At 32.2% G+C, this 19,821-nt stretch overlaps 1 protein-coding gene across 1 annotated transcript in view; it reads left to right on the top strand.

Moving 5' to 3' along the window:
* Nucleotides 1-589: 589 nt before the first annotated feature.
* Nucleotides 590-19,821, top strand: part of LOC139889983 (uncharacterized) — a 56,796-nt gene continuing 37,564 nt past the window's right edge. The window contains exon 1 of the mRNA XM_071872893.1: nt 590-709. Coding sequence (XP_071728994.1) covers nt 590-709 — 120 coding nt within the window. The remainder of the gene's footprint in view (nt 710-19,821) is intronic.

Here is a 19,821-nt window from a genome sequence, read left to right as displayed (position 1 = left end):
TAACCTTTCTCGCTTTTGGCGCGGGCTTAAGACACTTTCCTTCAACACGAATATGTTCAAAACCTTACGTTGCAACTTCAAAAAAAACCCACACTTCTACTTGAAGAAGATCCACCCTTATAAACAACGAGAGGACCCAACTCACCATCTTCATCTTCGCTACCATTAGAAGCATCTTGGAAATGTTTTTGAACCGTATCGCCAAACTCAACATCATCATCCGAATCATGCAGACAAAACGACATGCTTTTTCCAACCTTACTTGATATCTTATTCTTTGACCCGGGATGAACATTAACATCCTTTCCTTTTGAACCCACCAAAACATTACCTGAACACTCCACTCCTTGAGTCACATTAGGCCTCTCAACAGCACATGTATCAGTTAAACATGTAGTCTCATCATTCACCTCAATCCTACCCGAACTCGCCTCGGTCGATTCAACAACAACCACATCATTGTCTTGACCCGAAACTGCTTCCATAATACCTTTCGAAGCCCCATCTTTAACCGTCACTTCTTCTACTGTCGACACAACCGCACCACCCCTACTCGATGTCTGTTATATACAAGAACTTTGTCGCAATAATGAAGGAATCACCCGTCAAAATAGGGGTACCCAAATGGCCCAATGCGATATCTATATCTTTGTATGTGTTCCACTACTACAACTTAAAACATCAACGTGACATCTTTGTCATTTTTTATGTATGAATTACTACAATAAATTTGATTTGAATTTTCTTTAGGTCATTGTAACTTTTATTTATATTTCTGCATTACTTTAGAATAAAAGAAAAAGATTTAACGAATTAATGCCTTTTTTTTGTTTTCATTCATCAAATTTTGTATTGTACTTTCTTTAAATCTTTTCTATGACAATGAACAATTGATTGTTACACTGTAATTGTATTCATTAACATTTATGATACTAATAGTTTCAATACATTTACTGTTGGTTATAATTTTGCTTAGAAGAATTGATATGGTTGCTTAAATGTCACATTGATGAATAGATGTTATCCCACGTAGGTGAGAGGAAGAAGTTGGAGAAGACTTGTTTGATTATAAAAGTAGGGCTAAGTCTTCATTTAAACTTGTACCAAATAATACACTTTAATTAATTGATTATTTCTTTCTTTCTTTCTTACTCATTTTGAGAGATGTATTAGTTAAATATTTTGGAGAGTGTAGTTGGCTTAAGAGAGTCGTCTATGTCACTGTCACAGCATGTGATACAACGAATTTCTCTCTTTGGGTGCCTGCGGTTTTTCTCCTGTTTTGGAGTTTCCATGTTAAATTCATGTTAAATTCTAGTGTAGTAGATTGTTCTTAATCTTTACTGTCTTTCATTGGTCGTGTGTTGGGAATTAGTGAAAGAATTTTCCAACATTTACTTCCAGTACAAATGTTATCAATATTGAAGTGTTTCTTCATCGTAATTGTATCATACACCTAAGCTAATCAGTCTCAATTCGAATGCTATTTTTTAGAGTTGTCGTGCAACGCATGACTCTTAAATCTTGTAATTTAATATATTTAATACTTTTAATCACGCTTTAAAATTACGGTTATCAAATTTGATAACACATTAAAACGTGTAAACGACAACTCTAAAGGCTTCGTTAGATTACACATTATACATAATAATAACAGCTTAAGGTTGTTTTGTAGTTTTGTAGTTTTGTTTGAAATTGATGCTATCCTATATCGTTTTATAGTTAGTGGTTTTAATTAGTTTTTTAATTGATTTTACACTAGTAAATAATTGCTTGTACACATGTGATGTATGCAAAAATAAGGTGTCCTTAATTATTTATATTTCTACTTCTAAAACACATAAGTCACTTTTAATGCCAGTGGTTTTTAAAATTGTAAAATGGATATGTAAGTCAGCTTTTAATGCCATTAATCCAAAATTGTAAAATAGTGAGATTTTTTTTTTCTTTCCTTTTGTATTTAATTACATATTAATTAATTTGTAGTTCTAAATTTTAAATTTTCTAAGAATAACCTATTAAAAGTTGTTAATGAGCATATATGAGTTGTATTGTACCTAACAATTATTATTTACTTTTGTTTAATAGTATTTTTTGTGCTAACAATTTGAACACCTAAATTTTTTGGATTTAATTTATTAAATTATGAAAAAATAAATTATGTGAAATTGGTAAGTTTAACGATGTTTATTTGTTAATTATTTTTATGTTGTTAAACACAATAAGAGATATTTTAACAAGAAACATATTTAATTTTGTACAATGATAACCATCCTGCCAGCAGCAACGCCGTTAGGTCCAGCAAAGCGGGCCAGCACAATTTCAAGGTTGTTTTGTAGTTTTGTTTGAAAAATTGATGCTATTCTATTTCATTTTATAGTTAGTGGTTTTAGTTTGTTTTTTAATTGGTTTTATACTAATAATAATTGCATGTACACCTATGATGTACTGAAAAAGTGAGGTGTCCTTAGTTATTTATATTTCTACTTAAAAAACACATAAGTCAACTTTTAATGCTATTGGTCTAAAATTGTAAAATAGATATGTAAGTCAACTTATAATGCCTTTGGCCCAAAATTATAAAATAGTTAGATTTTTTTTAATTTATTTTTCTTGTGTATTTAATTACAAAAAACATATTAAATATTGTATAGTTTCAAATTTTAATTTTTTCTAACGATAAAATATTAAATGTTGTTAATGACCATATGTGAGTTGTATGTAACAATTATTTTTTAATTTTTTATAGTAAATATTCTTTTGTGCTAATAATTTGAACAAGGGATTTAATTTGTTAAATTATGAAAAAATACTTTTAATGCCATTTGTTCAAAATTATAATATGGATATGTAAGTCAACTTTTAATGCCATTGGTCCAAAATTATAAAATGGTGAGATCTTTTTATTATTTTTTTCCTTTTGTATTTAATTACATATTAATTAATTTGTAGTTTTAACGATAACCTGTTCAAAGTTGTTAATGAGCATATATGAGTTGTACATTACAATAATTATTTACTTTTTTTTTGAAATGCATTATTATTTACTATTGTTTAATAATAATTTTATGTGCTAACAATTTGAACAACTGAATTATTTGGATTTGATTTGTTAAATTGTGGAGAAAAAAAATACGCGAAATTGGTAAGTTTTACTAGGTTTTTTTTTGTTAAGTATTTTTATGTTATTAGACACAATAAGGGATATTTTAACGAGAAACATATAGTTTAGTACAATGATAATCATTCTGCCAGTAGCAATGCCCTTTGGTCCAGCGAAGCGGGCCGGGCAAAATTTTAAGGTTGTTTTGTTTTGTTTGAAAAATTGATGTTTGTTATAATAATATATGTAATATGTATAGAAAGTCATAAATGGAATGCATGTTATAATAATATATATAAGTATAGAAAGTCATAAATGGATGGCAATTTTAGTAGTATAAATACATGATAAATCAAGCATGAAAATTGTACCTATTCTTCAATTTACTTCCTAATATATATACTCTCACTTTTGATCTTATATAATACTAGAAATATTTGGTAGAAGTTTAGGCCATAATAGTTGTTAAATACAACTAAATTACAACACGTTATCAGCACGAAGTGCTCCGTATAATCAAGGTTTATCTAAGCAAACACACGTCACTAATCAAGGTAAGAAATTATCTAACTTTTATTAACTTCACTAACATTTATATTTATGTTCTTTAAGTTATATATGGTCGGTTATACCGCCTGAATTATATTTATGTAATCTAACTTTTATTAACTTCACTAACATTTATATTTATGTTATTTAAGTTATATATGGTCGGTTATACCGCCTGAATTATATTTATGTAATCTAACTTTTATTAACTTCACTAACATTTATATTTATGTTCTTTAAGTTATATATGGTCGGTTATACCGCCTGAATTATATTTCTGTAATCTAACTCTTATTAACTTCACTAACATTTATATTTATGTTATCTAACATTTATGATTACTTATGCAATTAATCATTATTTATTTCATGCATACTAATATTTATTCTTAAAATTTATTATTTATGCATAATATGTTTATTCTCTTAATTTTCATATTTATACTAAACGTATTTATACTAAATATATTTATAGTAATCGTATTTGTACTAATAAAATTCTTTTATTAAAAATTATTATTAATACAACGAGTACATAACGGTCGTTAACGTCAACTAAAGATGTTACAACGGTCATATATACATAACGGTTGTTAACGTCAACTGACGACGTTACAACGACTATATTTTTCAAATATAAAATAAACATTTCCGTTTTCACATTTTCACAAATCAATCTTCATTTTCTCAGATTACCACCATCAAATTTTTTTTTTTTTTGTAAAGATGATTCACACAAGGATGATTTTGCCTATTCTATTGGTCATACTAACTATCATCATTGTTACTAATATACCACGTGGTGAACCTATATTCTATCCTGCTCTTGTGATTTTATCATTTGTAATCATGCCATTATTCTGTTGTTTGCTACTTATGAATTTAAAATAATTCTAATTACATTTTATTATTTGTCTATGATTAGAAATTGATTATGATTATAATTTATGTTGTTCATCTTTCTGAAAATAGAAAATGTCAAACTTATCAAAGCTTGAGTTTGATGTCCTAGACGTATCGGGAACAAACTACACATCATGGGTCATGGATGTAGAAATAAATCTTGGATCATTGGATATTCTAGAAACTTTAAAAGAAAACAATACTTGTTCTGATCAAGATAAATTAAAATCAATTGCTTTTATTCTCAAACATATTGATATCACCTTAAAACATATGTATCTCACTATCAAAGATCCACATATTTTATGAGAAAGTATCAAGAATAGATTCGATAATCAAAAGGAAATATTACTCCCAGCTGCGAGGGAAGAATGGAGAAATCTAAGGTTCCAAGACTTTAAAAAGGTAAGTGAATACAGCTCGGCCATGTTCAAGATCCGTTCAAAGCTTCAATTCCGTGGTCAAGAAATAAGTGATGCTGATATGATGGAAAAAACTTTCTCCATAATGCATTCTGCAAACATTACTATACAAGAAAATTTAAGATTGCAGAATTACAAAACTTTTTCCAAACTTCAAACTTATCTCTTAGTTGCAGAAGTGAATAAAGAATTACTGATGAAGAATCAAGAATCTCGTCCTACGGGTGCGCTAGCATTCCCTGAAGCTAATGCTATTAACAATAACAATAAAAAAAGAAATGCACCTGGACGAGGACGTGGGCGAGGTCGTGGTCATATTGGCCAAAACCATCATCATGGAAATTACCATAACAATAATAAAAATCATAACTATGTTCGAAATCACCCTTATGGTAATGGTCGTGGTGGTGGTCGTGGTCGTAATGGTTACGGTGGTCGTGGTCGTGGACAAAGAAATAATAATCCACAAAGTTATAAATTTCAACCACCATACAATCCGACAAATCATAATGTTGAAGGAAGCTCTTCAAAGAATATTGAAGATTCTTGTTATCGATGTGGTAAAATTGGACATTGGTCTAAAAACTATCGAACAAATCAATATTCTGTTAATCAATATCAGGAATCCCTAAAAGGAAAAGGAAAAGAGGCAAACCTTGTAGATGACCTTGATACAAAAATCACTAAGCCAACAAGTGACTACTTTAATGAATAAATTTCCTATTATATGTCCATATCAAATAAATGGATGTAGATTTACGATCTATACCATATCTACTTTACTATATGTTTCCTTATTATGTATTTTCATTATAACATATTTTTGAATGTAATATATTGATGAATTATGTACTCATTATTTGTTTCTCATATTTTGAAGTTCATGATGTACACTAATGGAGTGCAAAATCAGTCAAATGGTGGGGATCTTTGTATTGCAGATAGTGGTACCACACACACTATACTCAAATCTAAAAAATATTTCACTGATTTTAAAGCAACAGAAGGAACAGTACATACTATATCAGGTCCTGCGAATTTAATAAAAGGAATGGAAAAAGCAAAATTCATGTTACCAAACGGTACAAATTTTCTGATAAAAAATGCCTTATTTTCTCCCATGTCAAAGAGAAATTTGTTAAGCTTCTCTGACATATACCAAAATAGATATGATTATCAGTCAGTGACTACAGAAAATGATAAATATTTAAGTATCACTGACAAGAAGCATGTGATTGAAAAACTACCAAGACTTAGTTCTGGTTTACATTATACATATATAAATGTACCAGAAACACACATGGTAGTTAATGAAAAGGCATGTGATCCTGTAATGATCAATCTGTGGCATGAAAGATTAGGCCACCCAGGATCAATAATGATGAAAAGAATAATTCAAAATACACATGGACATCCATTGACGGATTAAAAGATCCCTCATGATGCAATTATCCCATGTACATCATGCTCACTTGGAAAATTGATAATAAGACCATCACCTCTTAAGGTTGAAAAAGAATCACCAATGTTTCTTGAGAGAATTCAAGGTGATATATGTGGACCAATTCATCCATCATGTGGACCATTTAGATATTTCATGGTCCTAATAGACGCATCTAGTAGATGGTCTCATGTTTATCTATTATCAAGTCGAAACATGGCATTTGCAAAATTTCTTGCTCAAATTATTAAATTGAGAGCACATTTCCCTGATTATACTATTAAAAGGGTGAGATTGGATAATGCTGGTGAGTTTACATCTCAAGCATTTAATGATTTTTGCATGTCTATTGGGATTGTTGTTGAACATCCTGTTGCTCATGTGCATACACAAAATGGTTTAGCCGAATCACAAATTAAATGATTGCAGTTAATAGCTAGACCATTGATAATGAGAACAAAACTCCCAGTATCTGTATGGGGTCATGCAATTTTACATGCTGCATCATTAATTCGCATTAGACCAAGTGCAAGTCATACATATTCTCCCTTGCAACTTGCTTTTGGCCATCAGCCAAATATTTCCCACCTTAGAACATTTGGTTGTGCGGTTTATGTTCCTATCGCACCACCACAACGCACTAAAATGGGTCCTCAAAGAAGGATGGGAATATATGTTGGATATGAAACATCTTCAATCATAAGATATATTGAACCCATGACGGGTGATGTTTTTACATCACATTTTGCTGATTGTCACTTTAATGAAACATTGTTCCCTAGATTAGGGGGAGAAATAACAAATAAAGAAAATGATGTTTCATGGTGTGAACCTCAATTAATGTATCTTGATCCTCGCACAAAAGAATGCGAGACCGAAGTTTAAAAAATAATGCATATGCAAGAACTTGTGAATAAATTACCCGATGCATTTACAGATACGAAAAGAGTGACTAAATCATATATACCAGCAGCAAATGCTCCAGCTCGAATTGAAATTCCAAAAGCTGGCAATAATGTCACTCTTGAGTCTTTACCACGCCAAAAACGTGGGAGACCAATTGGTTCCAAAGATAAAAATCCTCGAAAAAGAAAATCAGCTGATAATGAGGTAAAAGAAAGTGTTCAAGAAGAACCACAAATCAATACTCCTTCTGCAGAGGAGATTGATGATGTCAATACGGAATTTTCAATCAATTATGCACATTCAAAAATATTATGGAACCGAAATGAAATGAAAAATCTTGATGAGATATTTTCATATAATGTTGCATATGACGTCATGAATGATGATGATGATGATCCAGAACCAAACTCTATCATGGAATGTCAAAATAGACATGATTGGGATCATTGGAAAGGAGCAATACGAGTTGAATTTGAATCGCTCAATAAAATAAAAGTTTTCGGATCTATTATTCTCACACCTAAAGATGTGAAACCTGTGGGATATAGATGGGTTTTTGTGCGAAAAAGAAATTAGAAAAATGAAGTTACAAGATATAAAGCTAGACTTGTAGCTCAAGGTTTTTCTCAAAGACCAGGAATTGATTATGAGGAAACTTATTCTCCTGTTATGGATGCAATTACTTTTAGATACTTAATCAGCCTGGCAGTTTCTAAAAATTTAGAAATGCATCTCATGGATGTTGTGACTGCTTATTTATATGTATCACTTGATAGTGATATATATATATATATATATATGAAGATACCTGAAGGATTTAAGGTATCAGAAGCAACAAATGCAAAACCCAAAGAAATGTACTCAATCAAGTTACAAAGGTCTTTATATGGGTTGAAACAATTAGGTCGCATGTGGTATAAACGATTAAGTGATTACTTGATAAGCAAAGGGTATACCAATAATCTTATTTGCCCATGTGTATTCATTAAGAAGACAACATCCGGATATGTGATCATAGTCGTTTATGTCGATGATCTTAACATCATAGGTGCAAATAAAGAGATCCATGAAGCCATTCAACTTCTAAAGAAAGAATTTGAAATGAAAGATCTCGGAAAAACCAAGCATTGCCTTGGTTTGCAGATTGAGCATATGCCTAATGGTCTACTTGTACATCAAACAACTTATACGGAAAAGATTTTAAAACGTTTCAATATAGACAAGGCAAAACCATTAAGTACTCCTATGGTTGTTAGATCACTTAATGTTGACACTGATCTATTTCGTCCCTGTGAAGATCATGAAGATATCCTGGGACCAGAAGTACCATATCTTAGCGCAATTGGAGCTCTTATGTATCTTACAAATTGTACAAGACCTGACATTTCTTTTGCAGTTAATTTGTTGGCAAGGTTCAGCTCAGTTCCTACCAAAAGACACTGGAATGGGATCAAACACATATTTCGATACCTTCGAGGAACTACTGATTTAGGATTATTTTATTCTAACGAATCAAAACAAGATTTGGTTGATTATGCAGATGCAGGTTATTTATCTGATTCACATAAAGCTAAATCTCAAAATGGATATGTATTCCTAAATGGAGGTACCGCAATATCATGGCGTTCTAAAAAACAAACACTTGTTGCAACATCATCAAATCATGCCGAAGTGATTGCATTACATGAAGCTACTCTGGAATGTTTTTGGTTAAGATCAATGACACAACTCATTACTGATTCTTGTGGACTAGAATGCGATAAAAGTCCAACAACTATCTATGAAGATAATGCAGCTTGCATAGCACAGATGAAAGAAGGGTATATCAAAAGTGACCGAACAAAACACATACCTCCTAGATTCTTCTCATACACTCAAGATCTCATTAAGAACAACCAGATTGAAATGAGATATGTTCAATCCAGCAAAAACTCTGCTGATCTTTTCACCAAATCACTTCCAACTGCTATTTTCAGAACACACGTTCATAACATTGGCATGAGACATGTTCAAAAGATGTAACAACTGAAGCGATGTCTACTTGAGGGGGATTTAACTCTATGCTGCACTCTTTTTCCCTTAGCTAAAGTTTTTTCTCCACTGAGTTTTCTTTAGCAAGATTTTTAACGAGGCAGTACTAGTTGCTCTCTAATAAAATTGTCATCTAAGGGGGAGTGTTATAATAATATATGTAATATGTATAGAAAGTCATAAATGGAATGCATGTTATAATAATATATATAAGTATAGAAAGTCATAAATGGATGGCAATTTTAGTAGTATAAATACATGATAGATCAAGCACGAAAATTATACCTATTCTTCAATTTACTTCCTAATATATATACTCTCACTTTTGATCTTATATAATACTAGAAATATTTGGTAGAAGTTTAGGCCATAATAGTTGTTAAATACAACTAAATTACAACAATGTTATCCTATTTCGTTTTATAGTTAGTGGTTTTAGTTAGTTTTTAAATTACTTTTATATTAATAATAATTGCATGTACACGTGTGATGTATTAAAAAAATGAGGTGTCCCTGTTTATTTATATTCTACTTCAAAAACACATAAGTTAACTTTTAATGCTATTGATCCAAAATTGTAAAATGGATATGTAAGTCAACTTTTAATGTCATTGGCCCAAAATTGTATAATAGTTAGATAGATTGTTTTTCTATTTTTTTCTCCTTGTGTATTTAATTATAAAAAGGGGTTTACATATTAATTAATTTGCAGTTTCAACTTTTATTTTTTTCTAACGATAAGCTATTAAATGTTGTTAATGAGCATATATGAGTTGTACATAACAATTATTTTTTTACTTTTATATAATAATTATTGTTTTTTGTGCTAATAATTTGAACACGTAAATTATTTGGATTTAAATTGTTAAATAATGTAAATAAATAAATTATGCGAATTTGGTAAGTTTAACTAGATTTTTTTTGTTTTTGTTTTTGTTGTTAAGCACAATAAGAGATATTTTAATGACAACCATATAGTTTTGTACGACGATAACTATTATGCCAACAACATCACATTTAACTCACCGAAACAGCCGAGCTCAAATTTTATGTATAGTATGTGATTCTTACGTAACAATGTGCTATATAAATATCAATAAAAAATTTCTTAATAAAACATATTTAATATTCTAAGGCTTATATTATATTTGAAAGATAAAAAAGCCTAGTAGTTATAACATGTAATGCACCAATTTAATTACTATTTGATGGAATATATATTTTTTAGAATTTTCATTGTTCAAAAATGTAAAACATATAAAACGAATACACTTAAATACTAAAGGCATACTGATATCGCCTGAAAAGTCGATTTTATATGTCGCGTAACGAGGTTGACCAAATGAGTCTCAGCAGTGGTAGTCTAACTGGTTTTTAAGAGCGGGTATCTAAATCTCTTTTAACTTCATAAGGTAGGTTGTGTTCTTAAATGGTGTAACGAATTGAAAGAAAAGGGTATAGTTGTCTTTTATTAAATTACTGGACAGAAAGATAGTAGTTTGGTTTTTAAATTATGATTCTAGTTGCGAAAAAGTAAAATGTGGGAAGATATTTAGAGTTTGGAAATGCTGACCATGATATCCTCTTAGATTGGGAAAAGGTAGTTATGTTAAAGAGAAACCCTTTACTAAGATAAAATGGTTCTGATCGGATGAGCAAATTGTACAAACCTATCGGTCTTTGACCTCTCGGAGTTCTCTTTTAGCAAAGGAATATATGTCACTAAGGTTGCACTATCAGAGGGTGACTGAACCTCGAAGGTTATCCTTGGTAAAGCACTAGATACTGTTAGAGGTTATGTTCTAATCCTAACCCTAGTTATCTGTCGAGCGACATAGTAACAATATGTCGTGTTGAGTAACCACAATCACAAACAGGAGGAGCGTGATGGGTTAAGTTAACAAAACGTTTAAGGTAACTAATAAACCTTTCATTATACTATAAAGAATCATGTTATCCTGATCATTATACATCATTACAGCTTTAGATTGATAGTAAAATAGATAAGAACCTACAAGGTGTATGCAATGTTTAGTAAGAACAATCCTAAGGCAATCAAACAAGAACATGCAAGAGGATTAGATCATACATTTAGATACAACTAGATAAGTTATAACATTCCCTAAGAGGTCTCTTGGGAACAGTTAACGGGCATACTAAGTCATTCTTGTCTCAATTCCTAAGTTCCATGTCTTAATACCGCATTAGATGCCTGTCAGGAACTCCAACCATACCAAGTTCATAGATGCTTCAGCTACAATATAACTGAGGGTCTTAGAATCCTTAATTCACCTAGTCCTCAGTCGTAGGCTCATAACCATTATTCATCAAAGCAGATAACAAACCCTCTTGTTCATTCACCATAATCTTATCCACATTACCAAAAGAGTAATGATGTAACTCGGGAAAATCTTGTAAAATCTCTGAAAGTGGATCTAAATGAGTAGGATTTTCAACAACCAGAGAATCTATCCTCAAAATTTTATCACTCTCAACTAACCTAGTGGTTTCTAGCGACGTGTCCACCTCAAAATTTGGATAAGAATCTTCATATTCATCATCCGAAGAGGCCCATTATATCAGATGGAACTCCTCATCGTGTTCTTTATCTGAAAGGTCCCAATCTATACCCGATGGTTTCTTATTTATAACTTTATCGTTGAAAATACTAATCGGGACTACTGAAATAGGTGGTGAAATGGTAGGTTGGGATCTACGGGTTGTGGAATTGGAATAGACTCTGGCATACTTAGATGTTCTGGGTAAGGAGTCAAAGCTGAATATGGATCATAAGGAAGTTGTGTAGTATGTAGGGGACTCGAATGTTTTACGTCTGAATTTGTGCAACATTGTAAAGATCTATAAAAACACATGCACAAATCTTCGACTATCATCCTCTCTCCATCGACATGTTTATAGTGCTAACCCCAATTTCCTCTACCTCCTCATCATCCGTTTCTTCCTCCCTGAACATAAGTTCCCGTTGATCCTTCAATTGTCTCATGTACCCATTTCATTCTGACATCGATCGTATCCTTTCTTGCTTAGTAGCCTCGGCCTCCTTAATCATGTCATCCGCTAGTTTCAAAACAGTTCTTTTTTATTTCCTCTTTAATGGTCGTTTAATTTTGTTAGAAACCGAAGATATGCTCAACCCAGAATCTTTCATATTTTTTTTAAGATTTTAAATAAATAAGTATATATAATTTTTAACTAAGGATTAAAGAACTATTTTAGAATGAGATCTAGAAAAAGAATTAAGTATTTAATTATATATATATATATATATATATATATATATATATATATATATATATATATATATATATATGTAATTTATAAAAAACTTTTATCGCTTAATAATAAATAATTAAATAAACTTTCAATCTATCAATTATTCAACTTTCAATTTTAATTCTCCATTTTTAGCATACTGTGAAGTTGCAATCACCACCATCTCCATATTTTGCAATTTTCTTCTACGAACCTACCACAACAATTTTCGTCGGAAACGTGTTAAAATACAATGCAAATTTAGAATAATATGGAATTAGTATGTGTATATGGGTAAAATATCTAGATATTAATATGTATATGAAAAATATCTAGATATTAAAATGTAAAGAAAAATCTAGATATTTATATGTGTAAGAAATATCTAGATATTTATATGTATAAAAATATCTAGATATTTATATATATCCATGGAAATATCTAGTTTCTAGAAACTTCCATGGAGTAGTATAAATAAGGGTGAGGATTTCATTTGTAGAGTGTGAAGTAAGTTGTGAGAGTTGTGAGTAAGAGTGAAATAAGAAGTGAGTTGTGAAGAAGAGAAGAAGAGTGTGAGTTAGCGAAAGTAGAGAAGAGAAAGCTTGTAAGTAATATTGTAATTGTAATTTAATATAAGTGTTTTTGTTAAGTTTCCCGATCAAGCCTTAGTTTGTGTTTAAGTTCTTAGTACACTTTTGTTGTTCTTATTATATGGTCGGCTCTGCCGCCTAAGTACTACATGGTCGGTTATACCGCCTAAAGATATATGGTCGACACTGTCGCCTAAGTACATTGTGCACTAAGGATTTATAAAATTAAAGGCTAAACAACGCCAAAGTGTTGGTGTAGTGAGTCTTGTATAGTCTAGATCCTCTATAGTGAGTGTGTTGGGCTCGTCGAAGCTTCCAACAATTGGTATCAGAGCGGGTCGTTCGGGACCATTTCTAGTGGAGGAAATCGGTAAACGTTGGACATTTACATCGACTTGTTTTCACCAAGGCTCTAAGGGAGATTCTGTCGGAGCATAGTTAGGAACTGTGAAAGCTCATCGGTCAGGGACCAAGCTTATTGGACGTTGGACATCATGATGGCAGATCTTGCAAGTACGAGCAGTGGAATCAAGAGTCTCAATAACCACAACTATGGTTATTGGCGGACTTGTATAGAATCCTACCTACAAGGACATGATTTATAGGAAATAGTTGCTGGCAGTGACACAACGCCTCCACCGAAAGAAAATGCTGAAGCCTTAAGAAAATGGAACATCAAGGCCGGGAAGGCTTTATTTATATTGAAGACTACAATCGAGGAGGATCTATTGGAGCACATCCGTGACGAGAAAACACCAAAGGGAGCTTGGGAAAATTTTGAAAAATTATTTTCAAAGAAGAATGAAGCACGCCTCCAGCTCTTGGAAAATGAGCTCGCAGGTATCTCACAAGGAAGTCTATCTATTTCTCAGTATTTCACCAAGGTGAAATCTATTTGTCGTGAGATATCTCAACTTGCTCCTGAAGAGAAAGTGAGTGATGCAAGGATGAAGAGAATTATCATCCATGGCTTAAGATCCGAGTATAATGGATTTATAGCCGCTGTAAGAGGATGGCCTACTCAACCATCATTAATAGAGCTGGAGAATTTATTGGCTAATCAAGAGGCATTAGCCAAGCAGATGAATGAAGTAACCATAAAAGACAGAGAAGATGCACTCTTCACAAATAAGAAGAAAGCAACATCTCGAAAACAAGAGGCGATGAAAGAAAGTAAGACATATGGGTGGAAGGGTCACCCAAAATCAAAAGGCAACGCTTCAGGGGGAGCTCAACAAGGAAGAAGAGATCATCGCCAACAATACGGGGAAAATGATAAGAGAAAGAATGGTGAATGCTTCAATTGTGGCAAGAAGGGTCATTTTGCTCGAGATTGTAGATTCCCCAGAAGGCGAACTTTTGAAGGAAATGTGGCCACCGTAAGAGATGAGAAGAAAGAGGTCACATTCGAAGCAACCATTAATGAGGAAACATGGGATGCAGAAGCAGGACTCTCCGTTGAAGCTGACATGGATGATCAAGCTCTTGCAACAACCTTAAAGTCAAAAATAAACTACAAAGATGATTGGATCATCGATTCTGGGTGCTCAAATCATATGACCAACGATGGGAAAGCTGCAAGAAATGGAGGATTACAAAGGAAAGAGAGTCGTGTTTACAGCCAACAATTCAAGGTTGTCTATTTCTCACATTGGAAAGACAATAATTCCAAATGAAGGCGGCTCTCATAAGCTCCAACTCGAGAAGGTGTATCTTGTCCCTGGCCTAAAGAAGAATTTACTATCAGTACCACAATTGACAGCAGAAGGGAATTATGTGCTCTTTGGACCAGAAGATGTGTCCGTATTCAAGAGAGTGAAGGTGGTTGGCAATCCAATTATGCAAGGAAGAAGAATAGAGTCGGTCTATGTACTATCTGCTGAAACGGCATATGTCGATAAGACTCGAAAGAATGAAACGGCTGATCTTTGGCATGAACATCTTGGGCATGTGGGCTACAACAAGTTAAAGGAGATGATGGTGAAACACATAGTAAATGGCCTTCCTCAAATTGATATCCGAACAGATACAATATGTGCTGGATGTCAATTTGGCAAAGCTCACCAATTGCCATTCAAGGAGTCAGAGCATCAGTCCAAGACACCACTAGAGCTCATACACTCAGATGTTGATGTCATGCGAGGTGTATATAAAATAGATATTAATTTTAGCAAGAAATACTATTAAATATAATACAATTTTACACAAGATATTTATTTATTTAGAGAATGGATATACTTAAACCTTGCTACAACACTTATAGGCAGTGTACCTAATCGTACAGTAGTGTAGTTTTTAGTAAGTCCGGTTCGTTCCACAGGAAAATCTTTAAACAAAGCTTAACGCTATATTAGTTTACTTTTATATAAATACAAATATATATATATAAGTAATATTATTATTATAAAGGGGGGTTTTCACCGTTTAATGACCGGTTTGTCGATTTTAAAACTTTAGTCGCAGTTAAAACCAAAAGTAAAATAATAAATACAAGACTTAATTTAAAGCGTAAAGTAAATAACGATAATGAAATTGCAAATAATAAAAGTGCGATAAAATAAACTTGCGATAATTAAAAAGTACGATAATTAAAAGTGCAATTAAATATAATAACAACAAATAAAAGTGCTATAATTAGAAGTGCAATTAAATATAAAATAAAGGAAATTAAATATGAAATAAAAGAATTATGCTTATTTAAACTTCCGTAATCATGATGTTTGACGTGTTGATTTTAGTTTATTCCCATGGGTTAATTGTCCTTTGTCCTGGATTATTTAATATGTCCGTCTGGTTTTTGTCCATAACAGTCCATCAGTCATAAATATAAAGTGCGAGTATCCTCGTCAAATTATCCTTATACCCGAAGTTAAATATTCCAACTAATTGGGGACTTAAACTGTAACAAGATTTTAATACTTTGTTTAATAATTACACCAGGATGTCGACTGAGTGTAATCCAAGGTTTTAATATTTTGTTATCAATTATACCAAGTGTCCTTGTACATAATTTCACCCCTGTTTTAATTATTCTAGTGGCTATTAATCCATTTCCGTGTCCGGTTAAATGAACGATTATTCGTACATATAAATACCCCGCCCATCGTGTCCGATCGAGTGTATATGGTAATTTATAGGGACGCACAATTGTAAATCTTTATATTAACATTAACAAACTATCATTTAGTTAAACAAATATAAGGCCCATTAATAGCCCATAGTCTAATTTCCACAAGTGTCGTTCTTTTGTCCAAACCCCAATTATGGTACAAAGCCCAATTACCCAATTTTAGTAATTAGCCCAACATCATGATTACTTTGGCTCAAATAAGCATAATAATAACTTAGCTACGAGACATTAAATTAAAAAGGTTGAACATAACTTACAATGACTAAAAATAGCGTAGCGTTACACGGACAGAATTTCGACTTACACCCTTACAATATTCGCTAACATACCCTTATTATTAGGATTTAAAATTAAAATTAAAATTAAAATATAAATTATATATATATTTTTACGTATATATTGAAAGAGAGATAGATTAGGAATGTTAAAAATGATCAGAATTCGGTTTGCTTTATAGGGAGTTTCAGAGTTTGGGGCTCCGCGACTCGCGGCATTTTTTGCCTTCAAACTCCGCGAGTCGCGGAGTTTGCTTTTACAGCTCACACAAGTTTGGCTCTTTGTTTACCGATGGTTTTAAATATTTATATAATATATAAATAATTATAAGAATTATTTAAATATTATATTATATTTATGTGAATAGTTGACTTGTAATTTTTAGTCCGTTGCATCGAGCGTTGAGAGTTGACTCTGGTCCCGGTTCCGGATTTTTGAACGTCCTTGCGTACAATTTAATATCTTGTACTTTGCGTTTTGAATCTTGTACTCTTGTAATTTCGAGACGTTTCTTATCAATAATTGGAACCTCTTTGATTGTCTTTTGTACTTTTGAGCTTTTTGGTCGTTTGCGTCTTCAATTCGTTGAATCTGTCTTTTGTCTTCACCTTTTATTATTTAAACGAATATCACTTGTAAATAGAACAATTGCAACTAAAAGCTTGTCTTTCTTGAGGAATAATGCTATGAAATATATGTTCGTTTTTAGCATTATCAAATATTCCCACACTTGAGCGTTGCTTGTCCTCAAGCAATATCGTCTTGAAATACTAGAATCACTTCTTTATTCTTCACACTTTGTACATCAGTGATTTTTATACGGTGGTATAAACAATGGTAGTAACGATATGGTTTACAGTCCCACATGACTATAAAAATTTAGATCCATTAAGGAAGTTGGATCTTTATGAAAATATTTGATCTTTTGAAAATTAAATCTAGTTTTTACCCTAGATAAGTTTTCCGGGATAACCCTTTACCGGTGTTTGCAAAATATTTTTGTGGGTTTGGTGGGTTTCAGATTTGAAAATTTTAGCTCAAAACTTATGGTTTTGTGTCACCCACTTGCTAACCTTGTATTTGGAAAGCAACACGTCCAGTTTACTTGTCCCGTATATTACCTTTCGGTAAACTACCGTCCGGTTGTAAAGGAAAGCGTTGAACAAGCAACTGTTAAGGCAATGTCCCCTGACATGCTTTTAATTATGGTCTATAACGTGTCGGACGCAATTACTATCCTTGGTAGGAGCAATAGTAAAGCTCACCCTTATAATTTTTCGGTCTGGCACAAGGTCCTGTCTTTGACCACTATGCAACCACCGTTCTTACGGTTGACACCTGATTTAGTTCAGGTGACCTAATGAATTCCAGGTGAATTCCTAGGATTTTACGTTCAATGGTAATGAACGCATTGAAAATGGGTTTTCAGAAAACAAATCGGTTTATAATTTGATCAAAATATTTTCTCGTTCAAGCTCGAGTTTAGATATCATTGAATTCCATGAGTTTGTAATTCTCAATCTTTAAGGTCAATCTCAAGGATTGAGTAATATCAGGCTTAAAAGCTGATTTTTGATCTTTTAAGGAGATTATCCTTTCTGGGGATCTGATTCATTAGTCTTATCCAGCTAATTTGCATGGTGCCCCCCCATTGTACGAGATAAATCCTTCTCATGGTTAGGATAAATCTGACCACTTGGCGACCCTGTTTAATGCTGAGGTCCGTGGATTTCCTGCTGATTTTAGTGATGACTTTTCTAGATTTTTCGTCAACCTACAGCTGGTCTGGACGACAACTTCTTGACTTAAATCAAGAAGCGCGTGTCTTTTTCGGAAGACTTTACTTCCTTTTAATGATGGAATTGATTCAACGTGTAGATCCGTCTCTTCTTTTCTTTCATCGGGTAAAACAGTTTAGTTTAGTCCAAAGCAAAAGTATTTTCAGTTATTTGTACAAAAATATGTGATATATGTTTTGAATAACTTGGAGAATTTTCCCACACTTGGCTTTTATTTTCCTTTTTATTGTCCTCTATTCCATTTTAAATGAATTTTAACATTTTGGTTTGTTTCTCAATTTATGTCCTTTCCGAGGTTACAATAATTTCGGTGTTAAAACCTAGTTTTATCGTTCATAAATATGTATAAACATGATTTTGAGTTCATTTAATTGAAAATTTTGAAAAATTTTACTAGAATTGGGTAGTCAGTATATAAGACTAGGGCTGTTCTTTATTATCAGAGAGCACTAGATTCTAATACAACTACTGCTTTACTAGTATTTTTAATGGTAACCAAGTGTATAAAGTAAAAATTTTAAAATCCGAAAGAATTTAACCCCTTCCCACACTTAAGATCTTGCAATGCCCTCATTTGCAAGAAATCAGTAACAATTTAAATTATTGAGGGTGATTTGTGTGTAAATGATTAAATTTTTACCAAAGTTTCCAAATATATTGGCGTTTGTTTGCTGAATGATAAATGGTGCACATCATTTGTTCATTCCGTCTTGTTGTTATTTCACATATATTTTGCATCTTGTCGTCAAAATTAGTTGCTTTTGCTGAACTTAATGCCAGTCTTTGAAAATGCGTTGTTTTACCCTGTTTTGTACATAACATAAACTGCAAACATATATACATATTTTTGAAGTTTGGTATATTACCCCACATTCAAAAATTATTAAAATCTAAGAATAAAAGTTAGAAAATTATAAAAACTATTACAATTTAACATAAGTATTAAACGTATTACAAATTACAAAATAAATAAAACTAAGTAGACTAGGGATGATACTGGTACCAATAGGGGTTCCAAGCATAACCATAGGTGCTATAGAATGCTTCTGCAGGATTATACATAGGATACGGTGGTTGCATCTCTATAGACCAGGGAGGGAATATGGGTTTTGGGGTAGGAATATAGTTTCTACCTATATGTTGGCAATGAGCTATGATTTGGTTTTGATGAACTTGCCAATCTTCAAATGCTCTCTGTCTAGCATTTTCGTACTCCTGTGAAGCTATAAACCTTTGCATTTCTTGCATTTCATGCATTTCATTTCCCCCTCCTACATTACCTTGCTGTTGGTTTCTCTCAACCTGTGGATGTCTACCATGGTATTGTACTGCGGCGTTATTTCGCCTCTTCAAAACTTTCACACCATGGTATACATTTAAACCTATAGTATCGCGGGGT

The sequence above is a fragment of the Rutidosis leptorrhynchoides genome, chromosome 2, assembly GCF_046630445.1.
Source record: "Rutidosis leptorrhynchoides isolate AG116_Rl617_1_P2 chromosome 2, CSIRO_AGI_Rlap_v1, whole genome shotgun sequence".
NCBI lineage: Eukaryota > Viridiplantae > Streptophyta > Magnoliopsida > Asterales > Asteraceae > Rutidosis > Rutidosis leptorrhynchoides.
The sequence above is the reverse complement of the archived record's forward strand: the minus strand, read 5'-3'. Positions and strand labels throughout refer to the sequence as shown.